A 25,442-nucleotide genomic window follows, 5' to 3' on the forward strand; every position below is an offset into this window, starting at 1 on the left:
AATACTTGGCATCAGGTGGCAGGACCATATCTCCAACACAGAAGTCCTTGAAGCGGCCAACATCCCCAGCTTATACACACTACTGAGTCAGCGGCGCTTGAGATGGCTTGGCCATGTGAGCCGCATGGAAGATGGCAGGATCCCCAAAGACACATTGTACAGCGAGCTCGCCACTGGTATCAGACCCACCGGCCGTCCATGTCTCCGCTATAAAGACGTCTGCAAACGCGACATGAAATCGTGTGACATTGATCACAAGTCGTGGGAGTCAGTTGCCAGCATTCGCCAGAGCTGGCGGGCAGCCATAAAGACAGGGCTAAATTGTGGCGAGTCGAAGAGACTTAGTAGTTGGCAGGAAAAAAGACAGAGGCGCAAGGGGAGAGCCAACTGTGCAACAGCCCCAACAAACAAATTTCTCTGCAGCACCTGTGGAAGAGCCTGTTACTCCAGAATTGGCCTTTATAGCCACTCCAGGCGCTGCTTCACAAACCACTGACCACCTCCAGGCGCGTATCCATTGTCTCTCGAGATAAGGAGGCCCAAAAGAACACTGACAGACACCCGGTTATTTACTGATATTACACTGACAGAGACCCGGTTATTTACTGATATTACACTGACAGTGACCCGGTTATTTACTGATATAACACTGACAGAGACCCGGTTATTTACTGATATAACACTGACAGTGACCCGGTTATTTACTGATATTACACTGACAGTGACCCGGTTATTTCCTGATATAACACTGACAGAGACCCGGTTATTTACTGATATTACACTGACTGAGACCCGGTTATTTACTGATATAACACTGACAGAGACCCGGTTATTTACTGATATAACACTGACAGAGACCTGGTTATTTACTGATATAACACTGACAGAGACCTGGTTATTTACTGATATAACACTGACAGTGACCCGGTTATTTACTGATATTACACTGACAGTGACCTGGTTATTTACTGATATAACACTGACAGTGACCCGGTTATTTACTGATATTACACTGACAGTGACCTGGTTATTTACTGATATTACACTGACAGTGACCCGGTTATTTACTGATATAACACTGACAGAGACCTGGTTATTTACTGATATTACACTGACAGTGACCTGGTTATTTACTGATATAACACTGACAGTGACCCGTTTATTTACTGATATTACACTGACAGTGACCCGGTTATTTACTGATATAACACTGACAGAGACCCGGTTATTTACTGATATTACACTGACAGTGACCCGGTTATTTACTGATATAACACTGACTGAGACCCGGTTATTTACTGATATTACACTGACTGAGACCCGGTTATTTACTGATATAACACTGACAGAGACCCGGTTATTTACTGATATTACACTGACAGTGACCCGGTTATTTACTGATATTACACTGACTGAGACCCGGTTATTTACTGATATTACACTGACAGTGACCCGGTTATTTACTGATATTACACTGACAGTGACCCGGTTATTTACTGATATAACACTGACAGAGACCCGGTTATTTACTGATATTACACTGACAGAGACCCGGTTATTTACTGATATTACACTGACAGTGACCCGGTTATTTACTGATATAACACTGACAGAGACCCGGTTATTTACTGATATAACACTGACTGAGACCCTGGTATTTACTGATATAACACTGACAGTGACCCGGTTATTTACTGATATTACACTGACAGAGACCCTGGTATTTACTGATATTACACTGACAGTGACCTGGTTATTTACTGATATTACACTGACAGTGACCCGGTTATTTACTGATATAACACTGACTGAGACCCGGTTATTTACTGATATTTCACTGACTGAGACCCGGTTATTTACTGATATAACACTGACAGAGACCCGGTTATTTACTGATATTACACTGACAGTGACCCGGTTATTTACTGATATTACACTGACTGAGACCCGGTTATTTACTGATATTACACTGACAGTGACCCGGTTATTTACTGATATTACACTGACAGAGACCCGGTTATTTACTGATATAACACTGACTGAGACCCAGTTATTTACTGATATAACACTGACAGAGACCCGGTTATTTACTGATATTAAAGACAGCATGGAGTGGGCTTCGCCATCAGAAACTCCTTGCTCAGCATGATAGAGCCTCCCTCAAATGGCTCGGAACGCATACTGTCCATCCGACTGCTCACCACCTCTGGTCCAGTACACCTACTCAGCATCTATGCTCCAACACTCTGTTCCGCACCTGAAGCTAAAGACCAGTTCTATGAACAACTCCATAACATCATTAGCAGCATCCCCAACACCGAACACCTATTCCTGCTGGGGGACTTTAATGCCAGGGTTGGGGCCGACCATGACTCATGGCCCTCCTGCCTTGGGCGCTATGGCGTTGGAAGGATGAATGAGAACGGGCAGAGACTGCTTGAGTTGTGTACCTATCATAACCTCTGCATCACCAACTCGTTCTTTCACACTAAACCCTGTCACCAGGTTTCATGGAGGCACCCAAGATCACGTCGTTGGCACCAGCTAGACCTCATTGTCACAAGGCGAGCCGCCTTAAACAGTGTTCAAATCACACGCAGCTTCCACAGTGCGGACTGCGACACCGACCACTCCCTGGTGTGCAGCAAGGTTAGACTCAGACCAAAGAAGTTGCATCATTCCAAGCAGAAGGGCCACCCGCGCATCAACACGAGCAGAATTTCTCACCCACAGCTGTTACAAAAATTTCTAAATTCACTTGTAACAGCCCTTCAAAACACTCCCACAGGGGATGCTGAGACCAAGTGGGCCCACATCAGAGACGCCATCTATGAGTCAGCTTTGACCACCTACGGCAAAAGTGCGAAGAGAAATGCAGACTGGTTTCAATCTCATAATGAAGAGTTGGAACCTGTCATAGCCGCTAAGCGCATTGCACTTTTGAACTACAAGAAAGCCCCCAGCGATTTAACATCCGCAGCACTTAAAGCAGCCAGAAGTACTGCACAAAGAACAGCTAGGCGTTGCGCAAACGACTACTGGCAACACCTATGCAGTCATATTCAGCTGGCCTCAGACACCGGAAACATCAGAGGAATGTATGATGGCATGAAGAGAGCTCTTGGGCCAACCATCAAGAAGATCACCCCCCTCAAATCTAAATCGGGGGACATAATCACTGACCAACGCAAACAGATGGACCGCTGGGTTGAGCACTACCTAGAACTGTACTCCAGGGAGAATGCTGTCACTGAGACTGCCCTCAATGCAGCCCAGCCTCTACCAGTCATGGATGAGCTGGACATACAGCCAACCAAATCGGAACTCAGTGATGCCATTGATTCCCTAGCCAGCGGAAAAGCCCCTGGGAAGGACAGTATTACCCCTGAAATAATCAAGAGTGCCAAGCCTGCTATACTCTCAGCACTACATGAACTGCTATGCCTGTGCTGGGACGAGGGAGCAGTACCCCAGGACATGCGCGATGCCAACATCATCACCCTCTATAAAAACAAAGGTGACCGCGGTGACTGTAACAACTACCGTGGAATCTCCCTGCTCAGCATAGTGGGGAAAGTCTTTGCTCGAGTCGCTCTGAACAGGCTCCAGAAGCTGGCCGAGCGCGTCTACCCTGAGGCACAGTGTGGCTTTCGTGCAGAGAGATCGACTATTGACATGCTGTTCTCCCTTCGTCAGATACAGGAGAAATGCCGTGAACAACAGATGCCCCTCTACATTGCTTTCATTGATCTCACCAAAGCCTTTGACCTCGTCAGCAGACGTGGTCTCTTCAGACTACTAGAAAAGATCGGATGTCCACCAAAGCTACTAAGTATCATCACCTCATTCCATGACAATATGAAAGGCACAATTCAACATGGTGGCTCCTCATCAGAGCCCTTTCCTATCCTGAGTGGTGTGAAACAGGGCTGTGTTCTCGCACCCACACTTTTTGGGATTTTCTTCTCCCTGCTGCTTTCACATGCGTTCAAATCCTCTGAAGAAGGAATTTTCCTCCACACAAGATCAGGGGGCAGGTTGTTCAACCTTGCCCGTCTAAGAGCGAAGTCCAAAGTACGGAAAGTCCTCATCAGAGAACTCCTCTTTGCTGACGATGCTGCTTTAACATCTCACACTGAAGAATGCCTGCAGAGTCTCATCGACAGGTTTGCGTCTGCCTGCAATGAATTTGGCCTAACCATCAGCCTCAAGAAAACGAACATCATGGGGCAGGATGTCAGAAATGCTCCATCCATCAATATTGGCGACCACGCTCTGGAAGTGGTTCAAGAGTTCACCTACCTAGGCTCAACTATCACCAGTAACCTGTCTCTAGATGCAGAAATCAACAAGCGCATGGGTAAGGCTTCCACTGCTATGTTCAGACTGGCCAAGAGAGTATGGGAAAATGGCGCACTGACACGGAACACAAAAGTCCGAGTGTATCAGGCCTGTGTCCTCAGCACCTTGCTCTACGGCAGCGAGGCCTGGACAACGTATGCCAGCCAAGAGCGACGTCTCAATTCATTCCATCTTCGCTGCCTTCGGAGAATACTTGGCATCAGGTGGCAGGACTATATCTCCAACACAGAAGTCCTTGAAGCGGCCAACATCCCCAGCTTATACACACTACTGAGTCAGCGGCGCTTGAGATGGCTTGGCCATGTGAGCCGCATGGAAGATGGCAGGATCCCCAAAGACACATTGTACAGCGAGCTCGCCACTGGTATCAGACCCACCGGCCGTCCATGTCTCCGTTATAAAGACGTCTGCAAACGCGACATGAAATCGTGTGACATTGATCACAAGTCGTGGGAGTCAGTTGCCAGCATTCGCCAGAGCTGGCGGGCAGCCATAAAGACAGGGCTAAATTGTGGCGAGTCGAAGAGACTTAGTAGTTGGCAGGAAAAAAGACAGAGGCGCAAGGGGAGAGCCAACTGTGCAACAGCCCCAACAAACAAATTTCTCTGCAGCACCTGTGGAAGAGCCTGTTACTCCAGAATTGGCCTTTATAGCCACTCCAGGCGCTGCTTCACAAACCACTGACCACCTCCAGGCGCGTATCCATTGTCTCTCGAGATAAGGAGGCCCAAAAGAAAAGAAAAGAAAAGAAAGAACACTGACAGTGACCTGGTTATTTACTGATATTACACTGACAGTGACCCGGTTATTTACTGATATTACACTGACAGTGACCTGGTTATTTACTGATATTACACTGACAGTGACCCGGTTATTTACTGATATTACACTGACAGTGACCCGGTTATTTACTGATATTACACTGACAGTGACCTGGTTATTTACTGATATTACACTGACAGTGACCCGGTTATTTACTGATATTACACTGACTGAGACCCGGTTATTTACTGATATTACACTGACAGTGACCCGGTTATTTACTGATATTACACTGACAGTGACCCGGTTATTTACTGATATAACACTGACAGTGACCCGGTTATTTACTGATATTACACTGACAGAGACCTGAGTATTTATTGCTGTGGGAGGGTATGTCTCTTTTACCTCTCTTTTGATTACTCACCTCTCGCAGTGGGATGCTCAGTTCTCCCAGAATATTCTCCTCATCAAACATCTTGCCTTGGTAACGGTGTTCATAGTATTCATGGATTCGTTGACGCATTTCAGCTGGCAGCTTGTGGAAGGACATGTACTGTTCCACTTGCTTGTACTAGACACAAACAGGAAGATATGTCACTCAACTCAATGACCTTGCACTGAAATTAGCTTGTATGTAACACCTTACTCAATCCCAGGAGTATGCGAGTAGCAGAGGGAGCTTCTATATTCTAACCCCATCTGTGAGCCACACTCTCCGAAAACACTGACATCTTTCACTCCCTCTTCTTCCTTCCATCTTGATCTCTGTCTCTCTCCACCTGTCTTTCGTTCTCTCTCTCCTTCCTTTCTCCATCTCTTGTCCTCCTTGCTTTCTCTCTGTCTCCCCCTCCCTTTCTCTTCTCTCCATCTTTCTTTTTCTGTCCCTCTTCCTCTCCGTACTCTCCCTTTGTCTCTCCTCTGTCTCTATCATCCCCTCTCTCTCTCTCTCTCTCTGTGTCTCTATCATCCCCTCTCTCTCCCTCTCTGTGTCTCTATCATCTCCTTTCTCTCCTTCTCTGTTTCTCTATAATCCCCTCTCTCCTTCTCTGTGTCTCTATCATCTCCTTTCTCTTCCTCTCTGTGTCTCTATCATCCCCTCTCTCTCCCTCTCTGTGTCTCTATCATCTCCTTTCTCTCCTTCTCTGTTTCTCTATCATCTCCTTTCTCTCCTTCTCTGTTTCTCTATCATCCCCTCTCTCTCCTTCTCTGTGTCTCTATCATCTCCTCTCTCTCCCTCTCTGTGTCTCTTTCATCCCCTCTCTCTCCTTCTCTGTGTCTCTATCATCTCCTCTCTCTCCCTCTCTGTGTCTCTATCATCCCCTCTCTCCTTCTCTGTTTCCCTATCATCCCCTCTCTCTCCTTCTCTGTGTCTCTATCATCTCCTCTCTCTCCCTCTCTGTGTCTCTATCATCCCCTCTCTCCCTCTCTGTATCTCTGTCATCCCCTCTCTCTCCCTCTCTGTGTCTCTATCATCCCCTCTCTCCCTCTCTGTGTCTCTGTCATCCCCTCTCTCTCCCTCTCTGTGTCTCTATCATCCCCTCTCTCCCTCTCTGTGTCTCTGTCATCCCCTCTCTCTCCCTCTCTGTGTCTCTAACATCTCCTTTCTCTCCTTCTCTGTGTCTCTATCATCCCCTCTCTCTCCTTCTCTGTGTCTCTATCATCTCCTCTCTCTCCCTCTCTGTGTCTCTATCATCTCCTCTCTCTCCCTCTCTGTGTCTCTATCATCCCCTCTCTTTCCTTCTCTGTTTCTCTATCATCCCCTCTCTCTCCTTCTCTGTGTCTCTATCATCTCCTCTCTCCTTCTCTGTGTCTCTGTCATCCCCTCTCTCTGTCTCCCTTTCTGTCTGTCTGAATCTCTCTCTATCTGTCCTCTATGTGCTCGTCTCTCTCTCTCTCTCCTTTTCTCTCTGTACTGCCCAGTGTGTGTAGGTTCTATTCTGTGGAGATAGATGAGATGACATGGTTGATAATTGGTCATTAGTTGACTGATTAATCCTCTCACCACTTGCACTGACTGTAATTTAAAATCTTCTTTTGAAAAGGATATGAAATATGCAGGAGTGTATCTGTAAGATAAGTGATGACCTCATGTGCTGAATGTAACTTAGAATTGCCACCAATTGTGACTCCAGCCCTGTCTCTCCGGCCCTGTGACACCGGCCCTGTCTCTCCAGCCCTGTCTCCCCGGCCCTGTCTCCCCGGCCCTGTCTCTCCGGCCCTGTGACACCGGCCCTGTCTCTCCAGCCCTGTCTCTCCGGCCCTGTCTCTCCGGCCCTGTCTCTCCGGCCCTGTGACACCGGCCCTGTCTCTCCGGCCCTGTCTCCCCGGCCCTGTCTCCCCAGCCCTGTCTCTCCAGCCCTGTGACACCGGCCCTGTCTCCCCAGCCCTGTCTCTCCGGCCCTGTCTCCCCGGCCCTGTCTCCCCGGCCCTGTCTCTCCGGCCCTGTCTCTCCGGCCCTGTCTCTCCGGCCCTGTCTCCCCGGCCCTGTCTCCCCGGCCCTGTCTCTCCGGCCCTGTCTCTCCGGCCCTGTCTCCCCGGCCCTGTTACCCTGGCCCTGTCTCTCCGGCCCTGTCTCTCCGGCCCTGTGACACCGGCCCTGTGACACCGGCCCTGTCTCCCCGGCCCTGTCTCCCCGGCCCTGTCCCTCCGGCCCTGTGGCTCAGGCCCTGTCTCTCTGGCCCTGTGACTCCAGCCCCGTCTCTCCAGCCCTGTGACTCAGGCCCTGTCTCTCCAGCACTGTGACTCAGGCCCTGTCTCTCAGGCCCTGTCTCTCTGGCCCTGTGACTCCAGCCCCGTCTCTCCGGCCCTGTGACTCAGGCCCTGTCTCTCTGGCCCTGTCACCCCGGCCCTGTCACCCCGGCCCTGTCACCCCGGCCCTGTCTCTCCGGCCCTGTCTCTCCGGCCCTGTCACCCCGGCCCTGTCACCCCGGCCCTGTCACCCCGGCCCTGTCACCCCGGCCCTGTCACCCCGGCCCTGTCACCCCGGCCCTGTCTCTCCGGCCCTGTCTCCCCGGCCCTGTCCCCCCGGCCCTGTCTCCCCGGCCCTGTGTCCCCGGCCCTGTCTCTCCGGCCCTGTCTCTCCGGCCCTGTCTCCCCGGCCCTGTCTCCCCGGCCCTGTGACTCCGGCCCTGTCCCTCCGGCCCTGTGACTCAGGCCCTGTCTCTCTGGCCCTGTCACCCCGGCCCTGTCACCCCGGCCCTGTCTCTCCGGCCCTGTCTCTCCGGCCCTGTCTCCCCAGCCCTGTCCCCCCGTCCCTGTCTCCCCGGCCCTGTCTCCCCGGCCCTGTGTCCCCGGCCCTGTCTCTCCGGCCCTGTCTCTCCGGCCCTGTCTCCCCGGCCCTGTCTCCCCGGCCCTGTGACTCCGGCCCTGTCCCTCTGGCCCTGTGACTCAGGCCCTGTCTCTCTGGCCCTGTGACTCCAGGCCTGTCTCTCTGGCCCTGTGACTCAGGCCTTGTCTCTCTGGCCCTGTGATTCCAGCCCTGTCTCTCCAGCCCTGTGACTCAGGCCTTGTCTCTCTGGCCCTGTGATTCCAGCCCTGTCTCTCCAGCCCTGTGATTCCAGCCCTGTCTCTCCAGCCCTGTGACTCCGGCTCTGTGTCTCCGGCCCTGTGACTCAGGCCCAGTCTCTCTGGCCCTGTGACTCAGGCGCTGTCTCTCTGGCCCTGTGACTCAGGCCCAGTCTCTCCAGCCCTGTGACTCCGGCTCTGTGTCTCCGGCCCTGTGACTCAGGCCCTGTCTCTCCGGCCCTGTCTCTCCAGCCCTGACTCAGGCCCTGTCTCTCTGGCCTTGTGACTCCAGCCCTTTGTCTCCAGCCCTGTGACTGCGGCTCTGTGTCTCCGGCCCTGTGACTCAGGCCCTGTCTCTCCGGCCCTGTGACTCAGGCCCTGTCTCTCCAGCCCTGTGACTCAGGCCCTGTCTCTCTGGCCTTGTGACTCCAGCCCTTTCTCTCCAGCCCTGTGACTCCGGCTCTGTGTCTCCGGCCCTGTGACTCAGGCCCTGTCTCTCCGGCCCTGTGACTCAGGCCCTGTCTCTCCGGCCCTGTGACTCAGGCCCTGTCTCTCCGGCCCTGACTCAGGCCCTGTCTCTCTGGCCTTGTGACTCCAGCCCTGTCTCTCCAGCCCTGTGACTGCGGCTCTGTGTCTCCGGCCCTGTGACTCAGGCCCTGTCTCTCAGGCCCTGTGACTCAGGCCCTGTCTCTCCAGCCCTGTGACTCTGGCTCTGTGTCTCCGGCCCTGTGACTCAAGCCCTGTCTCTCCAGCCCTGTGACTCCGGCTCTGTGTCTCCGGCCCTGTGACTCTAGCCCTGTCTCTCCGGCCCTGTGACTCAGGCCCTGTCTCTCCGGCCCTTGTGACTCAGGCCCTGTTTCTCCGGCTCTGTGACTCAGGCCCTGTCTCTCCGGCTCTGTGACTCAGGCCCTGTCTCTCTGACCCTGTGACTCCGGCCCTGTCTCTACGGCCCTGTGACTCAGGCCCTGTCTCTCCGGCCCTGTGACTCAGACCCTGTCTCTCCGGCTCTGTCTCTTTGGCCCTGTCTCTCTGGCCCTGTCTCTCCGGCCCTGTCTCTCCGGCCCTGTGACTCAGGCCCAGTCTCTCCGGCCCTGTCCTTCTGGCCCTGTGACTCCGGTTCTGTGTCTCCGGCCTTGTGACTCAGGCCCTGTCTCTCCAGCCCTGTCTCTCCGGCCCTGTCTCTCCAACGCTGTGACTCCGGCCCTGTCTCTCCGGCCCTGTCTCTCTGGCCCTGTGACTCAGGCCCTGTCTCTCCAACCCTGTGACTCCGGCCCTGTCCCTCCGGCCCTGTCCCTCCGGCCCTGTCTCTCAGGCCCTGTCTCTCTGGCCCTGTGACTCAGGCCCTCTCTCTCCAGCCCTGTCTCTCCGCCCCTGTCTCTCAGGCCCTGTGACTCAGGCCCTGTCTCTCCAGCCCTGTCTCTCCAGCCCTGTCTCTCCAGCCCTGTCTCTCCGCCCCTGTCTCTCCGCCCCTGTCTCTCCGCCCCTGTCTCCCCGGCCCTGTGACTCTGGCCCTGTGACTCTGGCCCTGTGACTCTGGCCCTGTGACTCCGGCCCTGTGACTCCGGCCCTGTGACACTGGCCCTGTCTCTCTGGCCCTGTCTCTCCGACCTTGTGACTCAGGCCCTTTCTCTCCGGCTCTGTGTCTCTGGCCCTGTGACTCAGGCCCAGTCTCTCCGGCTCTGTGTCTCTGGCCCTGTGACACCAGCCCTGTCTCTCCAGCCCTGTGAGTCAGGCCCTGTCTCTCCGGCCCTGTCTCTCCAGCCCTGTCTCTCCAACCCTGTCTCTCCAACCCTGTCTCTCCAACCCTGTCTCTCCGGCCCTGTGACTCCAGCCCTGTCTCTCCAGCAAAGAGGGAGCGCCGCACTGTCGGAGTGTCAGTACTGAGGGAGCGCCGCACTGTCGGAGGGTCAGTACTGAGGGAGCACTGCACTGTCGGAGGGTCAGTACTGAGGGAGCGCTGCACTGTCGGAGGGTCATTGCTGATGAGTGCCGCATTGTCGGAGGGTCAGTACTGAGGGAGTGCCGCATTGTCGGAGTGTCAGTACTGAGGGAGTGCCACACTGTCGGAGGGTCAGTACTGAGGGAATGCTACACTGTCGGAGGGTCAGTACTGAGGGAGCGCCGCACTGTCGGAGGGTCAGTACTGAGGGAATGCTGCACTGTCGGAGGGTCAGTACTGAGGGAGAGCTGCACTGTCGGAGGGTCAGTACTGAGGGAGCGCCGCACTGTCGGAGGGTCAGTACTGAGGGAGCGCCGCACTGTCGGAGTGTCAGTACTGATGAGCGCTGCACTGTCGGAGGGTCAGTACTGAGGGAGTGCCGCACTGTCGGAGGGTCAGTATTGAGGGAGTGCCGCACTGTCGGAGGGTCAGGACTGAGGGAGTGCCGCACTGTCGGAGGGTCAGTGCTGAGGGAGTGCGCACTGTCGGAGGGTCAATGCTGAGGGAGAGCCGCACTGTCGGAGGGTCAGTGCTGAGGGATAGCCGCACTGTCGGAGGGTCAGTACTGAGGGAGCGCCGCACTGTTGGAGGGTCAGTGCTGAAGGAGTGCTGCACTGTCGGAGGGTCAGTGCTGAGGGAGTGCCGCACTGTCGGAGGGTCAGTGCTGAAGGAGTGCCACACTGTCAAAGGGTCAGTACTGAGGGAGCGCCGCACTGTCGGAGGGTCAGTACTGAGGGAGTGCCGCACTGTCGGAGAGTCAGTACTGAGGGAGTGCCGCACTGTCGGAGGGTCAGTACTGAAGGAGTGCCGCACTGTCGGAGGTTCAGTACTGAGGGAGCGCCGCACTGTCGAGGGTCAGTACTGAGGGAGTGCCGCACTGTCGAGGGTCAGTACTGAGGGAGCGCCGCACTGTCGAGGGTCAGTACTGAGGGAGTGCCGCACTGTCGGAGGGTCAGTGCTGAGGGAGTGCCGCACTGTCGGAGGGTCAGTGCTGAAGGAGTGCCGCACTGTCGGAGTGTCAGTACTGATGAGCGCTGCACTGTCGGAGGGTCAGTGCTGAAGGAGTGCCGCACTGTCGGAGGGTCAGTGCTGAGGGAGTGCCACACTGTCGGAGGGTCAGTGCTGAGGGAGTGCCGCACTGTCGGAGGGTCAGTGCTGAGGGAGTGCCGCACTGTCGGAGGGTCAGTGCTGAGGGAGTGCCACACTGTCGGAGGGTCAGTACTGAGGGAGCGCCGCACTGTCGGAGGGTCAGTGCTGAAGGAGTGCCGCACTGTCGGAGGGTAAGTGCTGAAGGAGTGCCGCACTGTTGGAGGGTCAGTGCTGAGGGAGTGCCACACTGTCGGAGGGTCAGTACTGAGGGAGCGCCGCACTGTCGGAGGGTCAGTGCTGAAGGAGTGCCGCACTGTCGGTGGGTCAGTGCTGAGGGAGTGCCGCACTGTCGGAGGGTCAGTACTGAGGGAGCGTCGCACTGTCGGAGGGTCAGTACTGAGGGAGCGCCGCACTGTCGGAGGGTCAGTACTGAGGGAGTGCCACACTGTCGGAGGGTCAGTGCTGAGGGAGTGCCGCACTGTCGGAGGGTCAGTGCTGAAGGAGTGCCGCACTGTCGGTGGGTCAGTGCTGAGGGAGTGCCGAACTGTCGGAGGGTCAGTACTGAGGGAGCGCCGCACTGTCGGAGGGTCAGTACTGATGAGCGCTGCACTGTCGGAGGGTCAGTACTGAGGGAGCGCCGCACTGTCGGAGGGTCAGTACTGAGGGAGCGCTGCACTGTAGGAGGGTCAGTAATGAGGGAGCGCCGCACTGTCGGAGGGTCAGTACTGAGGGAGCGCCGCACTGTCGGAGGGTCAGTACTGAGGGCGCGCCGCACTGTCGGAGGGTCAGTACTGAGGGCGCGCCGCACTGTCGGAGGGTCAGTACTGAGGGAGCGCCGCACTGTCGGAGGGTCAGTACTGAGGGAGTGCCGCACTGTCGGAGGGTCAGTACTGAGGGAGCGCTGCACTGTCGGAGGGTCAGTACTGAGGGAGCGCTGCACTGTCGGAGGGTCAGTACTGAGGGAGTGCCACACTGTCGGAGGGTCAGTACTGAGGGAGCGCCGCACTGTCGGAGGGTCAGTACTGAGGGAGCGCCGCACTGTTGGAGGGTCAGTGCTGAGGGAGTGCCACACTGTCGGAGGGTCAGTACTGTGGGAGCGCCGCACTGTCGGAGGGTCAGTACTGAGGGAGCGCCGCACTGTCGGAGGGTCAGTACTGAGGGAGTGCCACACTGTCGGAGGAGTACTTTTTCAGGTGTGACATTTAACCACGGCCCTGTCTGTCCTCTTAGATGGATGTAAAAGATCTCACATTTCGAAGAGGAGCAGGGGAGTTCTCCCCGGTGTCCAGGGGCCAATAATTATCCCTCAAACGACATGACTGAGAAAAAAGATGATGGTGGTGATTGATAACATTGTGTGGGATCTTGCTGTGCACAAATTGGCTGCTGCATTTTCGACATTGCAGCAGTAAACCACACTTCAAAGGTATTTCATTGGCTGTAAAGTGATTTGGGACATCCTGAGGTTGGGAAAGGTGCTATAGAAATGCAAGTCTTTGTTTCTCTCCCTCTCACCTTCTGTCTCTCAGTCTCTCTCTCTCTCTTTCTGTCTCCCCCTCTCCCAGACCTGCTGTGAATGCCTGGTTTTCCCTCCCTCTTTGCTGTTAATCAGCCAGGCCTTACCTTCTCCTGGTACTGGCGTCGGGATGAATCCAGGGACTGGATGAGTGCGGTGGCGTGTCCGATAAACATGGCGTAGCAGGTGGCCCCTACTATCATGCTGAGCATGGTGAGCCAGACATCTGTCATCCCCTTGGGGGCCTGCTGGCCATAGCCGATACATAACATGTGACTCATGGCCTTGAACAGAGCGTGTGAGTACTGCTTACCCCAGGAATCATTCTGTAAGAGAAGAGGTTCCACATCATCCTGCTCGGGCAGAGATATCCTTATACAAAAAGGCAGGTCTTATAGCAGCTCAAGTCATCTCCTGAGCTCGTTCCAATTGCCTAAAGGAGAGGAATATTTTCCCCGCACGCTGGCCCTGGGGTTTTTATCCATCTTTACACCTTGGGTGCAATGGGGAGTGTATATATTCCAATTGTCTGGGACAGACTGGGTGCAGCTGAGACCATATCCTTGGCTGTCACTGTGTCTATCCTGTTTTCAATCTCAGTGAAGCCTGGGATTAAGAGCAAGAGTTTCAGCTCCTCACAGGACATTATTATATATACTTGTATTTCAATCTCATGCTGTGGTAAAGCCATGATTGTCAATCATCCCCACTTGCCCTGGGAAGGTGGTGTTCGGACATCTCATAGCTGGTTATTTTTACAACTACAGAGTGTAGAAGTGGGGTCACATGTGGGTCGGACCGGGCCGGGCCAGGCCTGGCCAAGCCAAGCGAGATACCGGCCAGTATCCTGCAATCCCATCGTATGTTCCCCCCCCTAGACTCTCCCCAGCCAGAAACTGCCCCTTCACTACCTTCAGAGCACAGGCATTGTGGGGGAGCCAGTCCTGCTGAAGCCCTCAGACGACTGTTAAAGGGGCAGCAGGCCTCGAGCTGCTGCTGGTCAGCAACTGAGAGGAATGCCAGATTTCTCCATGCCAATCAGCAGGTGAGGGCAGAGGGCCAAGCACCTGATAAGGTGCTGGGGCATTCCCATCCCATCCCCTCCCGTCCCTCAGTCCTCCCCCGTCACTCCCAGACTTCCCCAATTCCCTCCCGTCTCACACCTCCCCTGTCCCTCCCTCCTCCCACCATCCCCAGGCTTTCCCAACTTGTAACCTCCCCCAGCTTCCGGGCTCCCCCCAACTCCTGGTCTCCCCCAGCTTCTGGTCTCCCCCAAGCTTCCGGGCTCCCCCCAGCTTCCGGGCTCCCCCCAACTCCTGGTCTCCCCCAGCTTCTGGTCTCCCCCAAGCTTCCGGGCTCCCCCCAGCTTCCGGGCTCCCCCCAACTCCTGGTCTCCCCCAGCTTCTGGTCTCCCCCAAGCTTCCGGGCTCCCCCCAACTCCTGGTCTCCCCCAGCTTCTGGTCTCCCCCAAGCTTCCGGGCTCCCCCAAGCTTCCGGGCTCCCCCCAGCTTCCGGGCTCCCCCCAACTCCTGGTCTCCCCCAGCTTCTGGTCTCCCCCCAGCTCCCGGGCACCCCCCAGTTCCTGGTCTCTCCCCCAGTTCCTGGTCTCTCCCCCAGTTCCTGGTCTCTCCCCCAGCTCCTGGTCTCTCCCCCAGCTCCTGGTCTCTCCCCCAGCTTCTGGTCTCCCCTCAGCTCCTGGTCTCCCGGTCTCCCCCAGCTCCTGGTCTTCCCCAGCTCCTGGTCTTCCCCAGCTCCCGGTCTCTCCCCCAGCTCCCGGTCTCTCCCCCAGCTCCCGGTCTCTCCCCCAGCTCCCGGTCTCTCCCCCAGCTCCCGGTCTCTCCCCCAGCTCCCGGTCTCTCCCCCAGCTCCCGGTCTCCCCCCCAGCTCCCGGTCTCTCCCCCAGCTCCTGGTCTCTCCCCCAGCTCCTGGTCTCTCCCCCAGCTCCCGGTCTCTCCCCCAGCTCCCGGTCTCTCCCCCAGCTCCCGGTCTCTCCCCCAGCTCCTGGTCTCTCCCCCAGCTCCTGGTCTCTCCCCCAGCTCCTGGTCTCTCCCCCAGCTCCTGGTCTTCCCCAGCTCCTGGTCTCCTCCCCCAGCTCCTGGTCTTCCCCAGTTCCTGGTCTCTTCCCCAGCTCCTGGTCTCTTCCCCAGCTCCTGGTCTCTCCCCCAGCTCCTGGTCTTCCCCAGCTCCTGGTCTCCTCCAGCTCCTGGTCTCCTCCCCCAGCTCCTGGTCTTCCCCAGTTCCTGGTCTCTTCCCCAGCTCCTGGTCTCTCCCCCAGCTCCTGGTCTCCCGGTCTGCCCCAAGCCTCCCTCTGTCCATTGCCAAAGTCCTGTCCAGTTGGGCTCCGGTTTATGTTCCTTACCACCATGTGGTTGATGGAGACCCAACAATCTTCAGGGAAATCCTGGAGCATCGGGACAAGGAACTGGAGACATCCATCCCAGTGGCAGAGCAGCAACATCATCCCGATGAGATTCACAATCCGCACCACTGCACTGGCCAGGTCATAGGTCATATGGAAAATCTACATAACACAACAAGAGAATGTCATCCCAATCTGTGAATGGGGGGGGCCTTTTAAAACTTTAAAATTCATATGGAATGTGATACTTTGCAACATGTTTTCAAAGATGGTTGGTAAATGTTAAAAGGTTTAAGATGGAATTTTGAAAATCTGGAACGCGCTGTCTGAAAAGGCAGAGGAAGCAGATTCAATAGTAACTTTCAAAAGGGAATTGGATAAATATTGGAAGTGGGAGTATTTCCAGGGCAATGGGGAGTGGGATTAATTGGATATTTCTTTCAAAGAAAGGGGGCCAAGTGGCCTCCGCCTGCAATTCCAGGATTGGAGCTTACCTCTTCCCACTGGTGGATATATCGGATGAGACGGGACAGGCGCAGGAGACGGAGCAAGCTGAGGATTTTGGCGAAGCGAACAATTCGTAGGGCCCTGGCTGTCTTGTAGACCTCTGAATCCACCCTGGTCTCCAGGTCCACAATGAGGAAAACGTAGTCGACTGGGATGGAGGACACAAAGTCCACCAGGAACCAGCTCTTCAGGTACTTCATCTTAATTGTGTGAGGGTCTAGGATAATTTCAGTGTTGTCCTCCACCACAATGCCAGTTCTGAAGTTCAGTACCAGGTCAAGAAGGAAGAAAGTGTCTGAAACCACATTGAAGACAATCCACGGCGGGGTATTCTCGTCCTTGAAAAACGTGATTCCGACCGGCAGAATAATTAAATTCCCCACCATGAGCAGCAACATAATAAGATCCCAGTAAAACCTGTCCAAAAGAAAAATCCAGAACAGGTATTTAGATATTTAAATCAACCCGTTAACTGTTACCAAACCTACCTCATCAGACTTGTGGCTCATGCACACACACACGACGCACACACACACACGGCACACACACACACGACACACACACACACACGACACGCACACACACGACGCACACACACGATCCACACACACACACGACACGCACACACACGACACACACACACACACACACGACACACACTCACACACGACACTCACACACACGACACGTACACACACGACACACACACACACGACACACACACACACGACACACACACACACGACACACACTCACACACGACACACACACACACGACACACACTCACACACGACACACACACACACACCACACGACACACACACACACGACACGCACACACACACGACGCACACACACGACACACACGACCCACACACACACACGACCCACACACACACACGACACGCACACACACGACGCACACACACACACGACACACACACACACACGACACGCACACACACGACGCACACACACACGACACACACACACAACACACACACGACACGCACACACACGACGCACACACACACGACACACACACACACGACACACACACGCACACGACACACACACGCACACGACACACACACACACACACGACACGCACACACACACGACACGCACACACACGACGCGCACACACACGACACACACACACACGACACACACACACACGACACGCACACACACGACGCACACACACGATCCACACACACACACGACACGCACACACACGACACACACACACACACACACGACACACACTCACACACGACACTCACACACACGACACGTACACACACGACACACACACATACGACACCCACCCACGACGCACACACACACACGACACACACACACACACACACACACGACGCACACACACGACACGTACACACGACACACACACATACGACACACACACATACGACGCACACACACGACACACACACACGACACACACACACGACACACACACAACGCACACACACGACACACACACATACGACACACACACACACAACACACACACACGACGCACACACACGACACACACACACCACACACACACACGCCGCACACACACGACACACGCACACACACGACGCACACACACGACACACACACATACGACACACACACACATACGACACACACACACACGACACACACACACACGACGCACACACACACGACGCACACACACGACACACACACCACACACACACACGCCGCACACACACGACACACGCACACACACGACGCACACACACAACACACGCACACAGACGACACACGCACACACACGGCACACACACACGACACACACACACGGCACACACACACGACGCACACACACGCCACACAGACACGACACACACGACACACACACACACACGACACGCACACACACACGACACACACACACGACGCACACACACGACACACACACACCACACACACACACCACACACACACACGCCGCACACACACGACACACGCACACACACGACGCACACACACGACACACGCACACACACGGCACACACACACGACACACACACACGGCACACACACACGACGCACACACACGCCACACAGACACGACACACACGACACACACACACACACGACACGCACACACACACGACGCACACACACGACACACACGACCCACACACACACACGACACGCACACACACGACGCACACACACACACGACACGCACACACACGACACACACACACACACGACACGCACACACACACGACGCACACACACGACACACACGACCCACACACACACACGACACACACACATACGACACACACCCACGACGCACACACACACACGACACACACACACACACACACACACACGACGCACACACACGACACGTACACACGACACACACACATACGACACACACACATACGACGCACACACACGACACACACACACGACACACACACACGACACACACACAACGCACACACACGACACACACACATACGACACACACACACACACAACACACACACACGACGCACACACACGACACACACACACCACACACACACACGCCGCACACACACGACACACGCACACGCACACACACGACGCACACACACGACACACACACACACGACACACACACACACGACGCACACACACACGACGCACACACACGACACACACACACCACACACACACACGCCGCACACACACGACACACGCACACACACGACGCACACACACAACACACGCACACAGACGACACACGCACACACACGGCACACACACACGACACACACACACGACACACACACACGGCACACACACACGACGCACACACACGCCACACAGACACGACACACACGACACACACACACACACGACACGCACACACACACGACACACACACACGACGCACACACACGACACACACACACCACACACACACACCACACACACACACGCCGCACACACACGACACACGCACACACACGACGCACACACACGACACACGCACACACACGGCACACACACACGACACACACACACGGCACACACACACGACGCACACACACGCCACACAGACACGACACACACGACACACACACACACACGACACGCACACACACACGACGCACACACACGACACACACGACCCACACACACACACGACACGCACACACACGACGCACACACACACACGACACGCACACACACGACACACACACACACACGACACGCACACACACACGACGCACACACACGACACACACGACCCACACACACACACGACACACACACATACGACACACACCCACGACGCACACACACACACGACACACACACACACACACACACACACGACGCACACACACGACACGTACACACGACACACACACATACGACACACACACATACGACGCACACACACGACACACACACACGACACACACACACGACACACACACACGACACACACACACGACACACACACAAGACACACACACACGACACACACACAACGCACACACACGACACACGCACACGACACACACACATACGACACACACACACACGACACACACACACGATGCACACACACGACACACACACACGACACACACACACCACACACACACACGCCGCACACACACGACACACGCACACACACGAGGCACACACACGACACACGCACACACACGACGCACACACACGACACACACACATACGACACACACACACACGACGCACACACACCACACACACACACGCCGCACACACACGACACACGCACACACACGACGCACACACACAACACACGACACACGCACACACACACACACGACACACACACACGACACACACACACGGCACACACACACGGCACACACACACGACGCACACACACGCCACACAGACACGACACACACACACACACGACACGCACACACACACGACGCACACACACGACACACACGACCCACACACACACACGACACGCACACACACGACGCACACACACACACGACACGCACACACACGACACGCACACACACAACACACACACACGACACACACACACGACACGCACACACACGACGCACACACACACGACACACACACACACGACACACACACGACACACGACACACACACGACACACAATCACACACGACACACACACGCACAGGACACACACACACACACGACACACACACACGACACGCACACACACACGACACGCACACACACACGACACACACACACACGACCCACACACACACACGACACGCACACACACGACGCACACACACGATCCACACACACACACGACACGCACACACACGACACACACACACACACGACACACACTCACACACGACACTCACACACACGACACGCACACACACGACACACACACACACACATGACACACACACACACACGACGCACACACACGACACGCACACACGACACACGCACACACGACACACACACATACGACGCACACACACGACACACACACACGACACACACACACGACGCACACACACGACACACGCACACACACGACGCACACACACACGACACACACACACACGACACACACACACACACGGCACACACACCACACACACACACACACGCCGCACACACACGACACACGCACACACACGACGCACACACACGACGCACACACACGACACACACACACGACACACACACACGACACACGCACACGACACACGCACACGGCACACGCACACACACGACGCACACACACGACGCACACACACGACGCACACACACGACACACAGACACGACACACGCACACACGACACACACACACACGACACACGCACACACGACACACACACACACGACACACACACACACGACGCACACACACACGACACACACACACGACACACGCACACACACGACACACGCGCACACACGACGCACACACACGACACACACACATACGACACACACACGACACACGACACACACACACGACGCACGCACACGACACACGCACACACACGACGCACACACACGACACACACACATACGACACACACACGACACACGCACACACATGACGCACACACACACGACACACACGCACGACACACACACACGACGCACACACACGACACACACGACCCACACACACACACGACACGCACACACACGACGCACACACACACACGACACGCACACACACGACACACACACACACACGACACGCACACACACACGACGCACACACACGACACACACGACCCACACACACACACGACACACACACATACGACACACACCCACGACGCACACACACACACGACACACACACACACACACACACACGACGCACACACACGACACGTACACACGACACACACACATACGACACACACACATACGACGCACACACACGACACACACACACGACACACACACACGACACACACACACGACACACACACACGACACACACACAAGACACACACACACGACACACACACAACGCACACACACGACACACGCACACGACACACACACATACGACACACACACACACGACACACACACACGACGCACACACACGACACACACACACGACACACACACACCACACACACACACGCCGCACACACACGATACACGCACACACACGACGCACACACACGACACACGCACACACACGACGCACACACACGACACACACACATACGACACACACACACACGACGCACACACACCACACACACACACGCCGCACACACACGACACACGCACACACACGACGCACACACACAACACACGACACACGCACACACACGGCACACACACACGACACACACACACGACACACACACACGGCACACACACACGACGCACACACACACCACACAGACACGACACACACGACACACACACACACACGACACGCACACACACACGACGCACACACACGACACACACGACCCACACACACACACGACACGCACACACACGACGCACACACACACACGACACGCACACACATGACACGCACACACACAACACACACACACGACACACACACACGACACGCACACACACGACGCACACACACACGATGCACACACACACGACACACACACACACACGACACACACACGACACACAATCACACACGACACACACACGCACAGGACACACACACACACACACGACACACACACACGACACGCACACACACACGACACGCACACACACACGACACACACACACACGACCCACACACACACACGACACGCACACACACGACGCACACACACGATCCACACACACACACGACACGCACACACACGACACACACACACACACGACACACACTCACACACGACACTCACACACACGACACGCACACACACGACACACACACACACACATGACACACACACACACACGACGCACACACACGACACGCACACACGACACACGCACACACGACACACACACATACGACGCACACACACGACACACACACACGACACACACACACGACGCACACACACGACACACGCACACACACGACGCACACACACACGACACACACACACACGACACACACACACACACGGCACACACACCACACACACACACACACGCCGCACACACACGACACACGCACACACACGACGCACACACACGACACACACACACGACACACGCACACGACACACGCACACGACACACGCACACGACACACGCACACACACGACGCACACACACGACGCACACACACGACACACAGACACGACACACGCACACACGACACACACACACACGACACACGCACACACGACACACACACACACGACACACACACACACGACGCACACACACACGACACACACACACGACACACGCACACACACGACACACGCGCACACACGACGCACACACACGACACACACACATACGACACACACACGACACACGACACACACACACGACGCACGCACACGACACACGCACACACACGACGCACACACACGACACACACACGACACACGCACACACATGACGCACACACACACGACACACACACATACGACACCAATGACACACACACACGACACACACACAACAGCTATTTCAGCTCAGACGAGCTCTCCCTCGACTTGCTTACTATTTCTTCCCATGTTAAGTTAGCCCTGTCCCCCTCCTCCTCCTGTTACACATTCCTTGTGAGGCACACACACATACACGCAGACATATACAGACACATACATACACACACTCTCACACACACATACTTACCACACATTGTTTCACAAACATACACACATATATACTCACCCACACTCACTCACTCACTCATGCACATACATACACACAAACTCACGCACATACATACATACACACATTTTCTTTTATTCATTCATGGGATGTGGGCATCACTGGCTATGCCAGCATTTATTGCCCATCCCTAAATGCCCTTGAGAAGGTGGTGGTGAGCTGCCTTCTTGAACCGCTGCAGTCCATTTGCGGTAGGTATACCCACAGTGCTGTTAGGAAGGGAGTTCCAGGATTTTGACCCAGCGATAGTGAAGGAATGGCGATATAGTTCCAAGTCAGGATGGTGTGTGACTTGGAGGGGAACTTGCAGGTGGTTGTGTTCCCATGTGTTTGCTGCCCTTGTCCTTCTATTTGGTAGAGGTCGCGGGTTTGGAAGGTGCTGTCTAAGGAGCCTTGGTGAGTTGCTGCAGTGCATCTTGTAGATGGTACACACTGCTGCCACTGTGCATCGGTGTTGGAGGGAGTGAATGTTTGTAGATGGGGTGCCAATCAAGCGGTTTGCTTTGTCCTGGATGGTGTCGAGCTTCTTGAGTGTTGTTGGAGCTGCACCCATCCAGGCAAGTGGAGAGTATTCCATCACACTCCTGACTTGTGCCTTGTAGATGGTGGACAGGCTTTGGGGAGGGAGGAGGTGAGTTACTCGCCGCAGGATTCCTAGCCTCTGACCTGCTCTTGTAGCCACGGTATTTATATGGCTACTCCAGTTCAGTTTCTGGTCAATGGTAGCCCCTTGGATGTTGATAGTGGGAGATTCAGTGATGGTAATGCCATTGAATGTCAAGGGGAGATGGTTAGATTCTCTCTTGTTGGAGATGGTCATTGCCTGGCACTTGTGTGGTGCGAATGTTACTTGCCACTTATCAGCCCAAGCCTGGATATTGTCCAGGTCTTGCTGCATTTCTACACAGACTGCTTCAGTATCTGAGAAGTCACGAATGGTGCTGAACATTGTGCAATCATCAGCGAACATCCCCACTTCTGACCTTATGATTGAAGGAAGGTCATTGATGAATACAAACTCACATACATACATACAGACAAACTCAAACACATACACACACATACATACACATACACACAAACACAGGAACGCAGACACACACAGAAACGCACACGCAGAAACACACAGATACACACGCACACTCTCTCTCTCTCTCTCTCAGACTGGGTGAAAAATAGCACTGTCTGAGAGGACTAAAGACAGACAAGGTGTTACAGACTGTGGAACTGATGGATGAAAAGTTTAACCTCCTCTGTTCAGATGGGCATTGTCGAGCAGTATCTGTGCAGTGCCTTACTACCGCAGTCCCTCGGGGAGACAGAGGGAGCTGTCTCCACTAGAAACATCACAACAAACAACTCACAACAACACTTTCATTCAAAAAAAAAAAATCCCGTGGAGGTTCCTGATGAATTAAAGCTTCCCATTTTCTACAGGCCCTGGCTGATGTGACCTCAACACACCACGACCATGAATGACTGCAGCAGGTTACAAGCCCTTAACTGTGCTGTGTAGGTAAGGCTAACAGAGACCCTTCAGTACAGCAAGTGACCTTTAGTGAGCAAATGTTGTGGGGAACATTTGGATGAGAGTCAGTACCTTCAGGAGAGGAGGGGACCCGTACCCCAGTGAGAGTCAGTACCTTCAGGAGAGGAGGGGACCCGTACCCCAGTGAGAGTCAGTACCTTCAGGAGAGGAGGGGACCCGTACCCCAGTGAGAGTCAGCACCTTCAGGAGAGGAGGGGACACGTACCCCAGTGAGAGTCAGTACCTTCAGGAGAGGAGGGGACTCGTACCCCAGTGAGAGTCAGTACCTTCAGGAGAGGAGGGGACCCGTACCCCAGTGAGAGTCAGCACCTTCAGGAGAGGAGGGGACCCGTACCCCAGTGAGAGTCAGTACCTTCAGGAGAGGAGGGGACCCGTACCCCAGTGAGAGTCAGCACCTTCAGCAGAGGAGGGGTGAATGTAAACCTCACTGTGTTATCTGGTGAATGATGGGTCTGTATATGAGGGTCTCAGGC

The 25,442-nt window shown here is 55.0% G+C and overlaps 1 protein-coding gene across 1 annotated transcript in view; it reads right to left on the reverse strand.

The window, feature by feature from the left end:
• LOC137356918 (potassium/sodium hyperpolarization-activated cyclic nucleotide-gated channel 4-like) overlaps positions 1-25,442 on the reverse strand; it is a 137,780-nt gene that overhangs the window by 78,721 nt on the left and 33,617 nt on the right. Inside the window, exons 3-6 of the mRNA XM_068022763.1 lie at positions 16,029-16,458; positions 15,535-15,696; positions 13,283-13,501; positions 5,552-5,698 (exon numbers count right to left, since the gene is read on the reverse strand). Coding sequence (XP_067878864.1) covers positions 5,552-5,698; positions 13,283-13,501; positions 15,535-15,696; positions 16,029-16,439 — 939 coding nt within the window. The 5' untranslated portion in view covers positions 16,440-16,458. The remainder of the gene's footprint in view (positions 1-5,551; positions 5,699-13,282; positions 13,502-15,534; positions 15,697-16,028; positions 16,459-25,442) is intronic.

This window comes from Heterodontus francisci, chromosome 46, assembly GCF_036365525.1.
Source record: "Heterodontus francisci isolate sHetFra1 chromosome 46, sHetFra1.hap1, whole genome shotgun sequence".
In the NCBI taxonomy this organism is placed as follows: domain Eukaryota; kingdom Metazoa; phylum Chordata; class Chondrichthyes; order Heterodontiformes; family Heterodontidae; genus Heterodontus; species Heterodontus francisci.